Source organism: Topomyia yanbarensis, chromosome 1, assembly GCF_030247195.1.
Source record: "Topomyia yanbarensis strain Yona2022 chromosome 1, ASM3024719v1, whole genome shotgun sequence".
Lineage (NCBI taxonomy): Eukaryota > Metazoa > Arthropoda > Insecta > Diptera > Culicidae > Topomyia > Topomyia yanbarensis.
The window spans coordinates 212,784,269-212,803,301 of NC_080670.1; the positions used below are offsets into that span (position 1 = coordinate 212,784,269).

General features: G+C 41.5%; 1 protein-coding gene across 6 annotated transcripts in view; it reads right to left on the reverse strand.

The window, feature by feature from the left end:
• Positions 1-4,284: 4,284 nt before the first annotated feature.
• LOC131691608 (fragile X messenger ribonucleoprotein 1 homolog) overlaps positions 4,285-19,033 on the reverse strand; it is a 31,080-nt gene continuing 16,331 nt past the window's right edge. For all 6 annotated transcript variants that reach the window (XM_058978157.1, XM_058978149.1, XM_058978142.1 and 3 more), the window contains 3 exons: positions 15,886-16,251; positions 15,747-15,821; positions 4,285-15,690 (listed from right to left, as the gene is read on the reverse strand). In XM_058978157.1, coding sequence (XP_058834140.1) covers positions 15,176-15,690; positions 15,747-15,821; positions 15,886-16,251 — 956 coding nt within the window. In that variant the 3' untranslated portion in view covers positions 4,285-15,175. The remainder of the gene's footprint in view (positions 15,691-15,746; positions 15,822-15,885; positions 16,252-19,033) is intronic.

Sequence of the window (19,033 nt, forward strand, 5' to 3'; positions counted from 1 at the left end):
AGTTCCCAGGATCAAGGATATTTGAGTTCCCAGGATCAAGGATCCTTGAGTTCCAAGGATGAAGGATCCTTGAGTTCCCAGGATCAAGGATCCTTGAGTTCCAAGGATGAAGGATCCTTGAGTTCCAACGATCAAGGATCCTTGAGTTCCAAGGATCCTGGAGTTCCAAGGATCCTTGAGTTCCCAGGATCCTTAAGTTCCAAGGATCAAGGATCCTTGACTTCCAAGGATTCTTGAGTTCCCAGGATCAAGGATCCTTGAGTTCCCAGGATCAAGGATCCTTGAGTTCGCAGGATCGAGGATCCTTGAGTTCCAAGGATCCTGGAGTTCCCAGGATCAAGGATCCTGGAGTTCCCAGGATCAAGGATCCTGGAGTTCCCAGGATCAAGGATCCTGGAGTTCCCAGGATCAAGGATCCTTGAGTTCCCAGGGTCAAGGATCCTTGAGTTCCCAGGATCAAGGATCCTTGAGTTCCCGGGATCAAGGATCCTTGTGTTCCAAGAATCCTTGAGTTCCCAGGATCAAGGATCCTTGAGTTCCCAGGATCAAGGTTCCTTGAGTTCCCAAGATCAAGGATCCTTAAGTTCTAGGGATGAAGGATCCTTGAGTTCCAAGGATCCTTGAGTTCCCAGGATCAAGGATCCTTGAATTCCAAGGATGAAGGATCCTTGAGTTCCAACGATCAAGGATCCTTGAGTTCCCAGGATCAAAGATCCTTGCGTTCCAAGGATCCTGGAGTTCCAAGGATCCTTGAGCTCCAAGGATCCTTGAGTTCCCAGGATCCTTGAGTTCCAAGGATCAAGGATCCTTGAGTTCCCAGGATCAAGGATCCTTGAGTTCCAAGGATGAAGGATCCTTGAGTTCCAACGATCAAGGATCCTTGAGTTCCAAGGATCAAGGATCCTTGAGTTGCCAGGATCAAGGATCCTTGAGTTCCCAGAATCAAGGATCCTTGAGTTCCAAGGATCCTTAAGTTCCCAGAATCAAGGATCCTTGAGTTCCCAGGATCAAGGATTCTTGAGTTCCCAAGATCAAGGATCCTTAAGTTCTAAGGATGAAGGATCCTTGAGTTCCAAGGATCCTTGAGTTCCCAGGATCAAGGATATTTGAGTTCCCAGGATCAAGGATCCTTGAGTTCCAAGGATGAAGGATCCTTGAGTTCCAACAATCAAGGATCCTTGAGTTCCCAGGACCAAGGATCCTTGAGTTCCAAGGATGAAGGATCCTTGAGTTCCAACGATCAAGGATCCTTGAGTTCCAAGTATCAAGGATCCTTGCATTCCAAGGATCCTGGAGTTCCAAGGATCCTTGAGTTCCCAGGATCCTTGAGTTCCAAGGATCAAGGATCCTTGACTTCCAAGGATTCTTGAGTTCCCAGGATCAAGAATCCTTGAGTTCCCAGGATCAAGGATCCTTGAGTTCCCAGGATCAAGTATCCTTGAGTTCCCAGGATCAAGGATCCTTGAGTTCCCAGGATCAAGGATCCTGGAGTTCCAAGGATCCTTGAGCTCCAAGGATCCTTGAGTTCCAAGGATACTGGAGTTCCCAGGATCAAGGATCCTGGAGTTCCCAGGATCAAGGATCCTGGAGTTCCCAGGATCAAGGATCCTTGAGTTCCCAGGATCAAGGATCCTTGAGTTCCCAGGATCAAGGATCCTTGAGTTCCCGGGATCAAGGATCCTTGTGTTCCAAGGATCCTTGAGTTCCCAGGATCCTTGAGTTCCCAGGATCAAGGTTCCTTGAGTTCCCAAGATCAAGGATCCTTAAGTTCTAGGGATGAAGGATCCTTGAGTTCCAAGGATCAAGGATCCTTGAGTTCCCAGGATCAAGGATCCTTGAATTCCAAGGATGAAGGATCCTTGAGTTCCAACGATCAAGGATCCTTGAGTTCCCAGGATCAAAGATCCTTGCGTTCCAAGGATCCTGGAGGTCCAAGGATCCTTGAGCTCCAAGGATCCTTGAGTTCCCAGGATCCTTGAGTTCCAAGGATCAAGGATTCTTGAGTTCCCAGTATCAAGGATCCTTGAGTTCCCAGGATCAAGGATCCTTGAGTTCCCAGGATGAAGGATCCTTGAGTTCCCAGGATCAAGGATCCTTGAGTTCCCAGGATCAAAGATATTTGAGTTCTCAGGATCATGGATCCTTGAGTTCCAAGGATGAAGGATCCTTGAGTTCCAACGATCAAGGATCCTTGAGTTCCAAGGATCAAGGATCCTTGAGTTCCCAGGATCAAGGATCCTTGAGATCCAAGAATCAAGGATCCTTGAGTTCCAAGGATCAAGGATCCTTGAGTTCCCAGAAGCAAGGATCCTTGAGTTCCAAGGATCCTTGAGTTCTCAGAATCAAGGATCCTTGAGTTCCCAGGATCAAGGATCCTTGAGTTCCCAGGATCAAGGATCCATGAGTTCCCATGATCAAGGATCCTTGAGTTCCCAGGATCAAGGATCCTTGAGTTCCCAGGATCAAGGATCCTTGATTTCCCAGGATAAAGGATCCTTGATTTCCCAGGATCAAGGATTCTTGAGTTCCCAGGATCAAGGGTCCTTGAGTTCCAAAGGATCCTTGAGTTCCAAGGATCAAGGATCCTTGAGTCATGCATTTCTGATCGTGGAACTCAAGAATCCTACGTCTTATCAGAACCACGGCACTTGACCAATGCACCGGTCTGACGCTAGTGCAAAATTGGAAACACTACTTCTGAACACACTAAGCGGCTTCTAACTTATGATGTCCCGTAAGTGAAGAGTTTCTGCTTGCTGATGAGATATAATTATAATTAGGTTTTATTCCCTTCATATGGATAACGACGGCTTTAAGCCAATTTTTTGCTTAGGAAGTAATATAGTGAATTGAATGTATTCGATAGAGGATCAAAAGCGTTTTTTTTTTCATTTCGTTGATTTATTTTATAAATCTACGCCCGTTACCCTCCGTTATTTTGAACCCAACGCCATGTCGGTTCTAACCTTAAAAACAAGCCAACACATTCCGAAATGAAATATGTCCCCATTTTACCAGAATCAACCCTCATTTTCTACGCGCTGATGACCCCGGACAAAAAAACTCAATAAACACACCTTTTTTCGGGTGGATTTGATAGGATTGTTAGACACGGCAGGACCATGTTCCTCGATGGAAAATTCAATCATAGATCGACGTAGCCCCCGCTCGAAATGCCAAACGTTTTTATTACATTGAGATTTTACCTAGGTATGTGTGTGAGTGTCTGTGTTTGTTGTCGCTTCCTGTTCCATCTAGTCGTCTGGATTCCTGCGCTTGCTGCGAGCGATCCTAATGATCCTGATTATGTGTGTTTTACTACTTTTCGATCTCTCGGGTGAATCAAAATAAAACTGTCAGTATCTACCTTACCTTTGAACGATATCGGTACAACATTCCTGATATGTTACAACCAGACAAAGGGAAATTTTCCTACGCTCCATTTACATCAACCAAAAAGCGGCCAACAAGGAAGATGGATTCACAACCATAGCTATGAAAACGACACAAATCCGAATAGAACATCCAAAAGTAACACAAACAAAACCAACGAATTCATCAAATCCGAGCCATTTTTGAGGTTCCGTCCGACTATTGGATAACCCGATACCTGGACAATGGTGGGATTCGGATGGCAATTGACCTCTACCTCCAAACGAACAGCCAACACCACCAGCGAAGAAACAAATTCATGAAATGCGCGTCGAAATAATTTTAATCTATCGATTAAAATAATCTCGACGTGCAGTGAAAAACTGCGTGCACTGAACTAGTACTAATTTTTGTTTCTTTTGCATATTGTTTTTTTTTTTCAACGAGAAAGGTTGAGGTTGATAGTTGACATCCATGACTAACCCCCCGCCACCTCCCGAAACGGACTCTACTTTCTTTCCTTGGAATGTGCCACAACACCCATTACAATAATTTGAAGGCAATATTTTTTTATTTATTTGACTCTCCTCCTCCGTGGTTTTGTTTGTTTTTATTTCCCTTTTTTTTTGTTTCTCTGTTTCACTAGTTCGCCTTTCAGCAGTGCTACTTAACATTGAGTCGCAAAATTCCTTAATCGAGAAGAGCGCATGCGTTTGTGTGTGTGTTTGTTTGTTTTTATAGCGAGAGGGTGGAGCCACACATCTCGTCCGACGCTATTTATAGAGGGGATATAGGTGTCACGTGTATGTGTGTGAGAGTGTATGTGTGTCGACGTTTGTGTGTGTGGTTCCATTTTGCTATGCTCGTATCAAAAGAGAGGTTTTTCTGTTTATTACATCAGCGCGCGTGGCATTACAGTTTGTCCTTGCTATATTGTTTAACTTGTTTTTATTTTCTCATTACTATTACATAACTACAATTTTACATTTAAAAATGTGTTGCTTCATTTTTTTTGTAACTTTTTTTACCTTCTCTGTTCGGGTTTTTCAATTTGTTACTGCTAGTGTTTCCCATTGTTTTTTTTGTTCGGCTACTTTTACTGTTGTTTTCAATTACAGTTATTCTCAAAATTCAAAATAAACGAACACTCAATATTAGTATGTTGCGTTGACTTGTTTGGTTTTGTTTTGTGTCCGTTCTGTTTGCGTTCTTGGTTGGTATTTGACATTGTTCGATAGTGAAGTATGATAATGTACTTTATTCTCCAATCGAGGAGAGACACTCACGTTATTTAGATTTTCAGCGATTTGATGTTTTTTTTCTTAAATTTTGCAAGCTTACAAAACAGTTGCTATTAATGTACTGTTTATCGCGGTAAACGTGATTTTATCATTGATTCTGATTGTTTTGAGATACAATGGTCAGGAAAAAAACTTAGAGTAATAGATCAGTGAAGGATATTTTGGATCTCAACAAACTGTCAAAACGGGATCAAAGCGTCGGCTTTATTCTCCACAGTTCTCTGACTCTAAGTTGTCTAGTTTTTTTGCATAGTTTTCTTATTCGTTTGCTTCCTTATCTAACACCTTCTTTTTTATTAATTTATCAATTTGACAATCAATTTTCTGATCTTAACATTTACGGATTTTATTTTTCAGATATTTGAAAATTTCGGATAAAAAATGGATAATAATGAGATTAAACATTTTTCAATTATGATCATTTAAAGCATGTAGCATTGCAGCAGGAGGTTAAGTGATCACATATTCCACTCATTTGCACTATTTAACTGATTTAAGCTTAGTTTATAAAGAGCAATATAGTTAATTGGAGAAAATGTAAAATATGTAGGGGAGAATAGGGCAAAATGACCGACCTGAACGGTGACGGGAGTAGGAAAAAAAAAAACACAGAATTTTGCTGATAGCTCCTGTCTTAGTAGTTTGTTTTCTACCGTAATACGTTAATATACATTATAAATTGAACATTTAATACAAAACTATTAATTTGAAAAATAATTAATTCACGGAATAGTATTAAAAATAGTGGAACATAAAGGGATGAGTTTTTTTTCGACTTTCTTACTATTTTATTTGTGTTTAACAATCTTAGCCTGGTAAACAAAAATCGTTAAGAAAAAGTTTTTTTCTGTTTATTAAAGTTTTAAGGGGAGATTCACATTCAAATGATCAAAAAGTATGGAAAGTTTGGATATTTTGTGGGCCAATGAAAAAACGTAGAAGGAAATAGTTTTAGGATTCAAAGAGCTTATATTTTCCTCTTGATTAAAAAAAAATCAAGACACCACTATGCTAGATTTTTCCTTAGTGGAGAACAATTTGGTATAAACAATTTTTTCTCAATTAAGCAGAAAATTGTTTAAACCCGTCTTTGCGCGTGAAGAGCACAAAACCTTTCACTAAATTAATTATGGAATTCACGTTTCGACTTCGCCTCATCAGAATCCGACACTAACTTAGTTAACGTAGGAGATCACGTAGGAGTAGGGGTTTGCTCAGAAACACAAATTGTGTCTCCGTTTTTTTAAAGCTAGCGTCAATCCGGCGCTAGCTTAGTCCGTTAACTAAGTTAGTGTCGGATTCTGATGAGACGAAGTCGAATCGCAAATTTCAAGACAAAATGGCACCCACGGTGACGTTCTGTCTAAGGTCTAATGTTTATTGAAGTAATGACTTACGAATGGATAAAAAAATCAAATTTATTATAATGCTGTGGTCTCAAATTTTAAGATCGAGATGCCAGGTCCGTCCGTATAACAGTCCTTCCTTCAACTATAATTGCTTCTGGACAGAAATGGCTTCTTCTCCGGACAAAGCCACCTTCGTGTAGCCGGACACCCTCCGTTCGGCAGCTTGCAGACGTCGATTTTCAGAGGCTGTTTCGGATCCAACGGCAACTCTCAGTGCATTCATATTCTTCAGCCACGGCTGTCATTGAAGCTTTCATTGCAATTCTGAGTATTTTCTTCCAGTAGCAAATCATCTGCGGAATCAGCCTCGTACACGGGTTTGATGGCATCTTGAACGTTCTTTTGAAAAGAATGGTCGTGTTTGAATGAAGCCAGCTCGTCTTTTGACTCCGTCGCACGCCACTTGCACCAGTTGTTAACACCTTCTGAACACGTCATATGCAGCGGAACCTTATCAGTTGAAAAAATAAGTTGTGGAAAAGTTGCTCATGTAGCACATCCTTCATGTTCAATACAGAGCCGGGGTGCCTTCTGATCATCAGTCTATAGCATGTCGTTGAATCCGCTATCAGCTTGTCCGTCAGCTTACCCGCGCCTTTTCCTCCGAGTCCCTTGGTTCCTTTCTTCGCCGCTCGCAGCCGACTGCCCCATCTTCTTTTGCACATGACCTAAGCATTCCTTTCTTAGCAGAGTGACGTCTTCGTATAGGTCCAAGTCCAAAAAATCTGAAGATTTTCAAGTCGCCATCATCGCCCAGAAATTGCTCGGAATGCGCGAACATTTCTTTCGTAGCGTCCACCTCCATTTTCCCTGCACTGTCATGATGATTGGCAGCGCAGCTTTCGCCATGAGAGTCCCGCCATTCATTGTATTCTGTCGTCCCTTTCTTCGACGCCCAGTCAGCGCAAGATTGACAGAATGAAGATTTGACAACGAAGTCCTGCGGCTACTTCCCAATCAGTGATGAGTTCCCAAAAATCCCTGGATTCTTCCAAGAACCGTCTCCAGAAACGTTCAAGTGCGTTACTTCAATACCAGTTTCAGCATTCAACCTCATTTCCTCATCCACAGCCTTCTTCTGAATAGCTTCAAAAACTGATTTTGCGGCAGTTTGAAGCATAGTGAGAAAACTCTAGTAGATGTTTTTACTAAAAGTGCATGGTATGTCCATCAATCCGCGAAAAGACTTCAAGCTTTGTAGCCTGACCGCCAGCATGCGCATCGCGAACATGAAACGGCGCTGTACTTTATACGAACTGCCCACTATCGAATCCACATACCGCGTATTGCACTAGTACTTCACCACGAGTTTGAAGATTAATTCCGCTCTAAATACACGGTTGATTGTCACGTCTCCGCGGCAGACTTGCAAAGTTGCAAATCACATATCTGGTGCCCTAGTACAGTTCAATGTCCTCGTAACTCGCAGTTTTCAACTTCATCGCGAACTTGCTCACATATTCGGTGTCGGTTTCGGTGGTGAACTGATTCCCCTTGAATGCCTTCGATAAGGGTCAACTACTGCGTTTCAACAAATTACGGGCTTGTATGGAAAGCACCGGAATACTAGCTATTCAGATACGCTACAAACAGACGCAGTTGAGTCGCAGCAGTAGTGGCGCTCTCTATAGATCAAGCCGTGAAATACGTTCCCGTGACTTGTACACATGTACAACGCAACACGAAGCCCTCTGGGAACGTGGATGTCATGAAAAGGTTTCTACCTGAAACGTTCGCCTCGAGCCGTGAGTCCCATGGCGGCTAAGACGCCGCTTCGAACAATGGCCTGTAGAAACTTTTTTGATGCGTGGATCGGAAACCCCCATTAACACAATGTAATAGACTCTTATAACGGGTGTTGAATAAAAAATGAGAATTATTCAGTAATGTCGTTAAAAACCAAAAAAAAATCATCGAATTCAGTATTTTTGCCTTTCTCAATAGAAAGGTATTGCAATTGCTCTGAAAACCGACTTTTTAACGGAGGCCCGGAGGGCCGAGTGACATATACCATTCGATTCAGTTCGTCGAGTTCGGCAAATGTCTGTGTGTGTATGTATGTATGTGTGTGTGTATGTGCGTATGTGTGTGTATGTGACCAAAAATGTCACTCATTTTTCTCAGAGATGGCTGAACCGATTTTGACAAACTTAGTCTCAAATGAAAGGTGCAACGTTCCCATAGGCTGCTATTGAATTTCTAATGGATCCGACTTCCGGTTCCGGAATTACAGGGTGATGAGTACGAACACGCAGAAAATGTCGATTTTAATAAATTCTGCAATGAATGTATAAAGGTGAAAAAAAAAATATTTGACCACAACTGCTTCGATTCCAAAATTTGACCACAACTGCTTCGATTTGTAGTATTAGGTCACTAACATCCATTCAAAGTCTATTTGGCCACATTGGCCACCATAATCGGTTCCGGAAGCCCCGGCGGAAGTATCCAAATTCAGAGTAACAGTCACATCGGTTTCTCGGAGATGGCTAGACCGATTCGACTACACTTGGCCTCAAATGAAAGGTATTGCGTCCCCGTAAATGGCTATTTAATTTCATCCCGATCCGACTTCCTGGTTCCGGAGTTACAGGTTGTGGCGTGCGATCACATAGCAAATTGTGATTCAAACCGATACTCCGATGAAAGCAAAAAAGGTAAAAATTTCGCTAAAATGTCTCTCAAACAACTTAAATTTGCTGTTCTAGGTCACCGACGGCCAACCAAACATTCGTTGACTACATTGACCACCATAGACGGTTCCGGAAGTGCCCGGGAAAAGCGGCCATCTTTCAAAATTTACGAACTCACATCAGTTTCCCTGAAATAATTGGGCCGATTTTCACAAACTTAGTCCCAAATGATAGCTATAATATCCCCACAGATGTCTATAAAATTTCGTACGGATCGCTTATATGGGTCCGGAAATATAGACTAAATCGTCCGGTCACATATGAAATTCCCATATAAGCCGGAACTCAATTTTTTTTTTCAAAGGGGGGACCCCATGAAATTTCAGAAATCGAATTCGTATTTTTGATGCCAAATATCTTTAAAATGCATGAAACGTCGAGATTTTATGTTATCTCGAAAAATTTTTTTTATGGAAATCGACTTTTTGGGACTTTGCCGATTTCGCACCTTTTTTCAGTTCAATATTACCGTGGATGCTTTTTCTTTTTCAAAATTGTAGAACTCGAATAATGATTTATTTTCCGGTATAGAGTTGTCATGTGATGTATAATAATAAAATGTAATATATGCATTTAAAAGTTTTTAATGAATATAAACAACGCACACATTCTCGTGATTCATGATTGAGAAAGGCACAATTGCACCGCTAGGTGGATTAAAATAGGTTTTTTTTTATTAAAAACCTAATGTTTATTTTTCAAAAAAAACGTCAATGAATATTGGAGAAGGGGTCCTGGTCAGCGGTACGACGCAACTCACGTCCATCTATCGGATACCATTCCGGATCTCGGTGGTCAACTGCTTCGTATCCTTGGCCCGCCAATTATTTTTGCATACTAATGCACTAAGGGAGCCGAAAAAATCCTCAATGGAACGGCTCTGGGGCAAGTTGTTCGGGTGTCTTTTTTTCGGCACGTACGATATTTTTCTTTGCTCAAGATAGTCCAGCGTCTTCTTGGCGTAATGGGAAGACGCCTTGTCCGACCAGAAGACGTACCTTCCATCCGCAAGATGCTCCTTTAAGAAGAGTAGAAGAATTTTCTCAAGACACTCCTCCTGGTACACTTGTTGATTGATGGCCAAACCGCTCGGCTCGAACCACGGCTTTGAAATCCCTCTGTCCGATATGGCGATGTACAGCATAACTTTTAATTGCAAATTTATGCTTAAACTTATATTTTACTTCAGGGGGTGGTTGCCGACTAGTAGCTGTCATTTCTTGGAATGTGGGTCTTCGAGAGCGGAAATTAACTTTCGTCGTCCAGCGGTAGTTCTTCGTCATCCACCGGCACCGGCATGGGAACAGGTATGGCGTAGTTGGTAAATCGGTTGCCTTGTACGCAGCTCACATAGATTCTATTCTCGAACACCTACATAGGATTGGAAAAAAAATCCGAAAAAGATAATATAAGATAAAGGATTATTCCTCACCAATCGAAACAAAAAAAGGCTAGATAATTTAGAAGAAAAGGCACTTTCAAATGCGTGTCTTTTATCAAGAATCTGTCAAGGGATGAAACAAAGGCAAATACATTTTATTTCACAAAAATAACTGAAACCAATCACTCAACGTTATTTCGAAGAAATTCTCACTTTTCCCTTAGATGCCGCTACTCGCAATTCTTCATCCGACCAATCTCGCTGATGACGGCTTCCATCATCTTCTGTTTCTGCTTAATTATAGCCCAACACTTTGGAACGGAATTTGTGAAAATTTGGTGGATTTAGCTCTGTTGGGCTGAACTGGACTCCATTGTTGTGTTCATCATTGTCCATGGTGTAATGGCAGCTGGTTAGAACGACTAAAACGTAACTGGACCATCATGGGACTTATTAAGGGGGAAATTTTTTGTGTCTAGGTGCTTTCTTGTATATACTTTCGAATTCTTGTCCTTCAGAAAAACACTGGTTTTCTTTCCACAGAAACAGATCTCTTGCCAAATCATAATTTTTTCGCAATCTTATTTGCGGAAACAAAATTCAATCTGCCTCGATCAGGTGCATTTTATAGTTTCGGCTTTCGCAATGGTTTCATCGTGAATCAAGACACATCTTTTTAGTGTATCAGTACCTAGTCGTACCGTTTACGGACATTGGTTACGAAGCAATGGTTATTGTTCAAGGCTTCGGTTGACGGGTAACATTTGTAGCCTTCTCAGAGATTGACTCGCCCGCACAGTATGTTTGGATTAGTTTGGGTGTTCCGAATGACAATGAAACTCAGTTGACAATAAACGGTCCCATTGCCCTTTGCTAACAGTTATGAGAGTTTACTTGTGCTTTTTAATCACCCGAAGCACAGTAATTTTAGGATAATCCAGCAGTTCTGCCAACTTACAGAGTGACGAAGTCTGACGTACACAATTATTCTTCTTTTCTCCGCCTGCAATATAAATATCTTGGAACCCCGTTAGTTTATTACTGTGAAAAAATATCGAGTGAAACGGAAGCTGAAGAAAAGAGTGGTACAACGCACTAGCGTGAAATGAACCCAAGACCGAATAAATGTTGGCGAAATTATAAACCATCGACACCCTCTCATCCTTTTTTCCGACGAATGCGTAATTCAGTGGTTTGCAGTCATGGATAATCGATGATGACTTAATTCATTTGTTCCACAATCCCACAAGATTCATCTCCCAATCTTCCGGGAGTCACGTAGTGTACAGAGTTCATCGTGTCATGAAATTGTTCCGAAATCATCCAACGGCATCAGACGGTTGCCTAAATGACTTCCGGAAGGTTGAGAGACCGAGAGAACTTTCTTTTTCAGTTCTCTGCTGAGAAAAAATCGACAAAAAATAGACACCCGGATAAACTAAAGTACTTTGTTCTCACAGAAATAGTTGGACTATATTATAATAAATAAAAATATCAGTGACAGGACTAACTAAATAGCGTACAACTAGGACAAAATTATAATAATGCTTGGGACTGGGCCTGATTTGTTTTTTTTTTTCTCTCGCGAAGCGGGTGGGGTGAGGAAGGATTAGTTTGGCGTTGTTTTTTTGCCATTGTTTATGCCTCTAAATTCAAACGTATTTTTCGTTCCTCCTAACAGTCACGAACAAAAAAACAGTTAGATCGTGGAAAACAAACAAAGAAGAAAACCGATAGGGGATAGTTTAGTAAGCCATACTTTTTTTTAAGTCGCTGCTTCATCTAGCTAGTACAACTTGTTAAGAAACACAAGGGAAGGAACGTCAATTGGCTCACATGGTTCATGTTCAAACGTCCATTCCTTACTTGACTAAATCTTGTCTCTTAATCCTGTTTTTGTTTTTTTTTCTGATAACATGCCTCAGTGTATTAATAGTTAACTTCAACAGCGAGAAGACTGATCCTGACCTTAACGACGTTCGTTTCAATGTCAACGTTTGTATGTGATAGAGCTGGAAGGTGCTTATATTTTTTGTTGTTACTTATTTGTTTGTAAAATTCCGTATGCATCTATATAAAACCAATGTAACTGGTACTCTTTTTTAATTCCACAAGAAACTGTCCAAATTGCCAGTGGCATTTTAAGTGCTTCCTAACATGCTACGCTAAGGTGTCTCCTCTGGCTTGAAACTTTTATTGATTCGATTCCTGAGATGAAAATCTTTTTAACCTATGAAACTTCAGAAGTTATATTAATGAATAAATTTTATCTAAATAGGTATCGGTGAGAACAACTGTCGTAATGGGAAGAAGAGCTTGCTAGGAAAACTTCATCGAGTTTTGTGCTTATCCTCGGAAGTTCTGGTAGTAAATCTTCAGTTTACCATTCAAGTCTACATCGAGAGAAAATTCCTCCACATCATTCCAAAGATGATCGTCTGATAATCCGTCCGACTGGAAGTTGTCATTATTTGAGAGGCGAGCAATACCATTGGAAGCTTTGGTAGGACATATACTGCCGTTATACGCTTAATTGTCTCTTGTTCTATGGGATTCCCTATATACATGGGACAAGTATGCGTAGAACGGCAGTATAGTGCTTCTTATGTTACCTGACGGAGCTTTGATGTATGCAGGGCAAAATATTGCTGTCCCAGTGATGGAAGTCTAACATAGAACAGTTGAAGGAGAGAGTTAGAGCATTTCCCACCAGTGTCACAGCATTGGCCGCGCTTTTGAGCCGTAAATAATGATTTCCCTAAAAGACACGTCAATAGGTTACAATTGTGAACGGACGCACATACAAAACTTCACGGAAGCACATACAACAGCGCAATATAAACAACTACAGCAGTTTCTGCGACTCGGGCAGCTTTTCCGCATCCTTCGCCAATATGTGGTTGGGTTCCTTAAAATCATTCTTTTAGTTTACTGGATCTTTTTCGTAAGTCACTTTTTCAGATTTTTTAAACCGCATAGTTAAAATTATAATGATCTTTTTCATGATTTACTTTGTAATACGACAGATCAACGGAGATGAAATTCTTGCCATCCTCGAAAAACAGATTCAACATTCTAGGCGTAACGTCCTGAGTTCCCGTTCGGTCTGCATTCAATAGAACTCATGTAAGTGCTCAATCGATTGCATGACTCTAAACCAAATCGGTTTCAAATAAACCTCACCTTACTGGCGTGAGCAAGCTTTTCACGGTGGCTGAATGCCAAGCGCGTTGCGCTTATAGAACATTTCCCCATGGAATCATGTTCCGCTTTACACTGATCTGTAAGGAAAGTTGCGCATTGCAGTTCGCTCCAAACTGCCTCTCTGCTGCGAACTACGCGCCGAACCAGTTTGCAAACATTTTCTGTTCGTCGGAATCATTTTTAGTGTATATTTACCGATTTCTTCAGAAGACACAACAATTTTGCTCACTTTTAACACTTGCTTCACTTGTTTCTGGTGGTGATTGACGGGAGTGAAAAATATCTCCGTTATCATAGGTTGCTGCGATCGAACTCGCGCAAAGCGACAGAAATCGCTGGCAGTTTTTGACTCGTAGAAAAAAACCTCTCCATCGTCAAATGTTGCTGCGATCACGACCCCACGTCAAACGACGTTACCGTTAGCGTTACCATGCTAATGCCTATTGACTTATTTGACGTCTAGGACACCAACACAGTTGCAATGTGTATAGACAACATACATATAAAGCTATGTTTTCAATTCGCCATCTGATTTAACCTCATTTGGCAAAAAAACTACCCGATTTAACCTCAATCTCGCACTAACACAACTCCACATAGATTAGTCAATTGACATCCTTAGCAGTTGAAGGTGTTAAATTTCTTTCCATGAAGGAAGATCGGGATAGGTTGCTAACTAATCAATTAACAACTCGTTCCTGTGTTACCCTCGCGACTCGTGTTTCACCAACAGCTTATTTGTGTTAGTTTTTTTTTCCATACTCCGTTAGATAGACAGCTTTGTCTTCGTACCGATTTTGATCTAACCTGGCAGTGTTGAACAACAATCAATGCAATCTTATCTGTCAAATAATTTTTGAAAAACAGTTGTGCTACAGTTCAGCCCAAGAGTACTGTGACTCATTCCAACAAAAGCAACGGCATCGGTTCTCTTATTTTAAAATTTTACAACCCATATGAAATAAGCAAAAATCATAACAACTATCGTTTCACAAGTAACATTTACTTCACAAAGGAATCGAAACCACAGTTTAATATCATTCTAATTTACAACGAAAGAGCCTCCCCTAAAAGATAATTAGCGGACGGAGACACCAGCTCTTAGCAGTTACCGAATTCTCCATTGATAAACAAGTTTGTCTCTAGATAATTATAAGGAACACATTCAATGTAATGGACAGCAGAGAAAGATCCACCGGAGAAGTGAGAAAGGAAAAAATCCGAACAAAAATTTGCGGACAAAGATTCTTATTACAAAATACTGCATTCTATAGTTCAACAAACGTGTTCGTTATCTTTTAGCTTTTCGTGTTTCCAGCTGTACTTCTCTTTGTCTCTTTCTCTCTCTCTCTTTCTCGCTAACTTTCGAAAGATGCACATACGAGGGTGCTTTGATTCCCATTTTCTATCAATGCTTACCCAGCAATGGGTGCCTAATTCACTATTGCTCGACTGACTTACATCACTGACTACAACAACACGAAGGTTAGTTCCCGCACTAATTTTGAGCACAAAATAGCTACCACCATTCGTTTCACTCGTTCTGTGTCTCTAGTTTGTTTCACCCATTTTTTTTTGTTTTTGTTTTCGAATTGCATTTGTTTTTTTTTTGTTTTGAATACACGCGAAAATATTCGTAATTGGTAGTCGAGTCGAGTAAGTTTTCCTCTATGCAGTGTAAGTTTAAACTTCTCGTTTCATATGTGGGTGTGTGTTTATTATTATTAGTAGTAGTAATAGTAGGTGTGTGTTTGTGTTTATATATGTTTTAGTTCACGCTCCCACCAGCAGCAGATGGGTCTTGGCCAACAGGTTCTATGAGGAGCCATTGACGAGCGTTTCCTTGCCCGGACCACCGGTAACCGGATTGTGCTGCTGCGGCTGCTGGTGGTGATGATGGTGATCAGCATTAGTACTGTTACTGTTCAGGGCGCCGCCAGCAGCTGCCTGGTTCTGGATACTCTGATGCTGATTTTGCTTATGCTTACCACCACCACCACCACCACCTCGACCACCACGGTTTCTTGGACCATTATCCCGTTCCCTTTGACCCTTGGGCGGTGGTGCCTGCTGATGATGCTGCTGCAGCTGCGATGTGCTGTTGTTGTTGTTGTTACTGTTGCTGGCATTGCTAGCATTGTTCGCATTGGCCGTACTGTGCTGATGATTCGACTGCTGTTTGATGCTACTGTTGGCATTCGTGTTGCTGTTGCTACTGTTGTCATGAAGATCTGCGGATCCTGGCTGCTGTTGCTGCTGCTGCTGTTGCGATGAACTGTTGGCGTTAGCATTACCCGATTTCACACTCATCGACTGGACGTTTCCGTTGGCTAGAAATAACAAATAAGCATTTCATTCGTTTTGGAAGGAGAACAACTGCACTTACATTTGTTAGAGTGACCTCGATTTTTCGATCTTCGGCGGCTTCTATTGTGGGTTCCTTCATTTGATGAGTGGCTATCTGTAATTGGATTAATTAAATCACTCTGTTAATCTGATCAACCCTAAACTAAATAAACGCTTACCCCGGTCAACACTGTTCAGCTCGCGATTGGTTTCCCGATTGCTCTCCACGATCACTTCTGCCCAGGGGTCATCCCGTACTATCTGTTGCTGCGGTTGCTGGGGTTGGTAGTGCTGCTGTTGTTGTACACCCCCACCCTGACCGGATGACGTTGATGGACCCTGCTGACTTTGAGGTTTGTTCCTATCGGGTCGCTTGCCACCCCCACTGCTAGTGCCTCGCTTCTCACTGTATCCCCGACGGTTACCACGACCGTCCGAATAATTGTTGCGTTGGTCACTGCCACGATCGAGACCGCTTCCACCACCACCACCGCCACCTCCGCTACCTCGAGGGGTGTACTCATCATCACCGACGTCTCGGCGACCTGCGGAAGATTTGCATTTATTTTATTAGAATTAAATTCGAAGTTTACACAAAGATGTTGTATCAGTTTCAAAGCACTCAGAATCTGAACAGTGTGGGGTCCATAATGAGCATTGGCGGATTCATGAAGAAATAGAATATTTTAAACGCATTCGTATGCCGTAGAAAAACTCTTGAAAAATCCCCCCTTTATCCTCTTTGATGAAGAGAACTTCTCCAAATTGGTGCATTAAGTTTTTACGATGGTATTGTTGAATCTTATCAGTACCACATTTTGTATATGGTGGAACTGAATTGTGTGAACGTTATATGTACACATCTCTTCCTTCAACGAAGGCCTCATTTTTATAATAGGGAAATGTCTATTTTTCAAGTTCATGAAGTCCACAGTTAGCACACAGTCCGTACGGATGCGTCGCGGATGACATCGGTCGATACAGTCTCTACGGTGCACGACAACTAGCGGCGTCTCGATCTGGCGCAGGTTGTCTCAAGAACAAAAGAAACATTGTCCTTATTCTTCCCGTCATAACTGAATTTGACGAAAAAGCCCTGATTCGACCTAACACCGCGGTCGTTTACTTCAAATTCTGTGCTGTACGGCCGAGTCTTTGTGAGGTGATTTTTTTTCCTAAATGTGAAAATGAGGCTTGCCCCTACGGAACTCGCCTATGATCAGTTTCACCACTAGCGCCATTCAGTGACATCATTCGACAGGTTAGTCCAAGTGGAAAGTTCCGTTTTTCAGAACAACCTGCATGATTGTAAGTGACTGCGTTGGAATAAAGATTCCCACATATAAAGGCGATAAAATAGAGGTGCGCCTACACGGTTTGACGAGTAGGCGGGTCGTAAGAACTATTCCTACATACTCTTCTATGAAGAACTAATCCAAAACAGTCTTCCATACCATTACCTGAACCACACACCGTTGTCATATTTGGGGCCGCTGCTCGGGCAATAATGACAACTACAAAAACAGCATCTAGCACCCCCAAATCAACAACCAGTCCCATTAGTGAGGAAGGTATCAAATTTTGAAAGTTTAGTGGTTTTTCATTACATGCCGGATTATATGTACTGCTCCGTGGTTCTCGATCAGGAAGACCTCATTCGTTTCGTAGCTCTAGAAGCGGCCAGTGGTTCTGTGTGGTGTGACAAAAGACGCTTTCAGCGCCGTATTGAATAGTTAATTTAGATCTTCTTTTTCCGACGTTTATGATCATTTTGGTTGCTATCTTTTCCGTCAGCGCTGGTAATCCCTGATTCAGTTTGTGTTCTCGAACAATGTATTTGTGGTCTTCTTTGGGCCCAAAATTAAATCATTGAATCAATCGAAGAATTTTAAAGTCCTGACGGAACGCTTCTCGGCTGTGACCGAAATATCCAAGAACAGTTTAAAACAAACTCAGGTTCGAGTCCGCAAGTTCTACGCAAGCAAAAGATAACGCTTGCGGTGAGCAGTATACGAAGGAGTATTATGGCTATTTTCTGGAAATTGATGGTGTGGTCCCCGATAATAGTTTTGGCGTACAAGGATCGGCCACTGCAACTATTGGCGGTGCTCTGCTATTTTCGTCCGCGTCCCTTATCACCTATTTTGTAAGGTGATTCATCAACAGTGCTATCTTTGAAAATGAACTACCTTGGTAATTCAACTAATTTTTCTATCTTATTTTATTGCAAATAATTATATTATTATATTCAGAATTGCACATAGTGTGTCGTATGTAATTTTAAATGTTCTTTGATTTGATGGCATTGCAAGGGAACACGAATCCGCCGGTTGGTACCAATCTAGCTGACATCTCTTTGGACTGAGCAAACTAATTTGTTCGTTTAGTGTTTATTTGACCAAATAGGGAACTAATCCACTGGGCATTTAATGTGCGTGAGGAATACGTATGGTATTGTCTGAGTGAAAAAATGAGAATTGATAGTTTCTCGAGAAGAATCAGAAGCCAGCTACCAATTCGCAGCAGTCATACCAGCACGAAGAGCATACGTTTTATTGTCATATTCGTTGGCTCACTTTTAGGCCAATAAATCAATTAAATTAAATCAATAATTTATGGTCCATTTTATATTGTCGACAACACTCCCGACAGCCGGCTGTCCGGAGTTCAAGTTGTTTTCGATGAAACAAACTCTCGATAAACGGTTATCCAGAGGTTAAACATCTTCGCATCGCGAACATTTACGTATCCTAGTCAATAAACTATTCAAACTTCTTATGCACGAAAATGAATTCTCAGTCGCATCGCTTGCTTGAGGCGAATCCTGACTAACAACCCACCCACTACCCAATCCGTGGTACTTATGGGAGTGTCACTGAGTCGGGGCCTTCCGTTAAGTTCCAATCTACGGTAAAGATGGTCGTGGCCAGCAATGGTGGTTCTCAGGCAAAATTCTCGCTTGGACTGAATCAATTGTTATTCCCAAACAATGCTCCTCAAGTAGTCTGGCTGGAAATGAGAATCATCAGTCTGCAATCTACGAACTATACCGTGTTTACGCAACGCAACGGAACAAGGATTGGCCACTGCAAGTACAATGCCAAAATACTCGATTGAAATCGTTTGCATTCAGTATTGATTGCAAATAAATGGTCCACACAGCCACCCATTGTAAGACATTGTAAGGCTCGCTGTAGAAAGTACGACGAGAATCACGAGATTAAAATTTTGATTCGTTCAGTAAGAAAGCTAAAAAGTGACCTTGCTGTACAAAGAGCCTACATAGTATCTCGACATGTCCTGCGTACAAACGTCTTGCGGGACGTT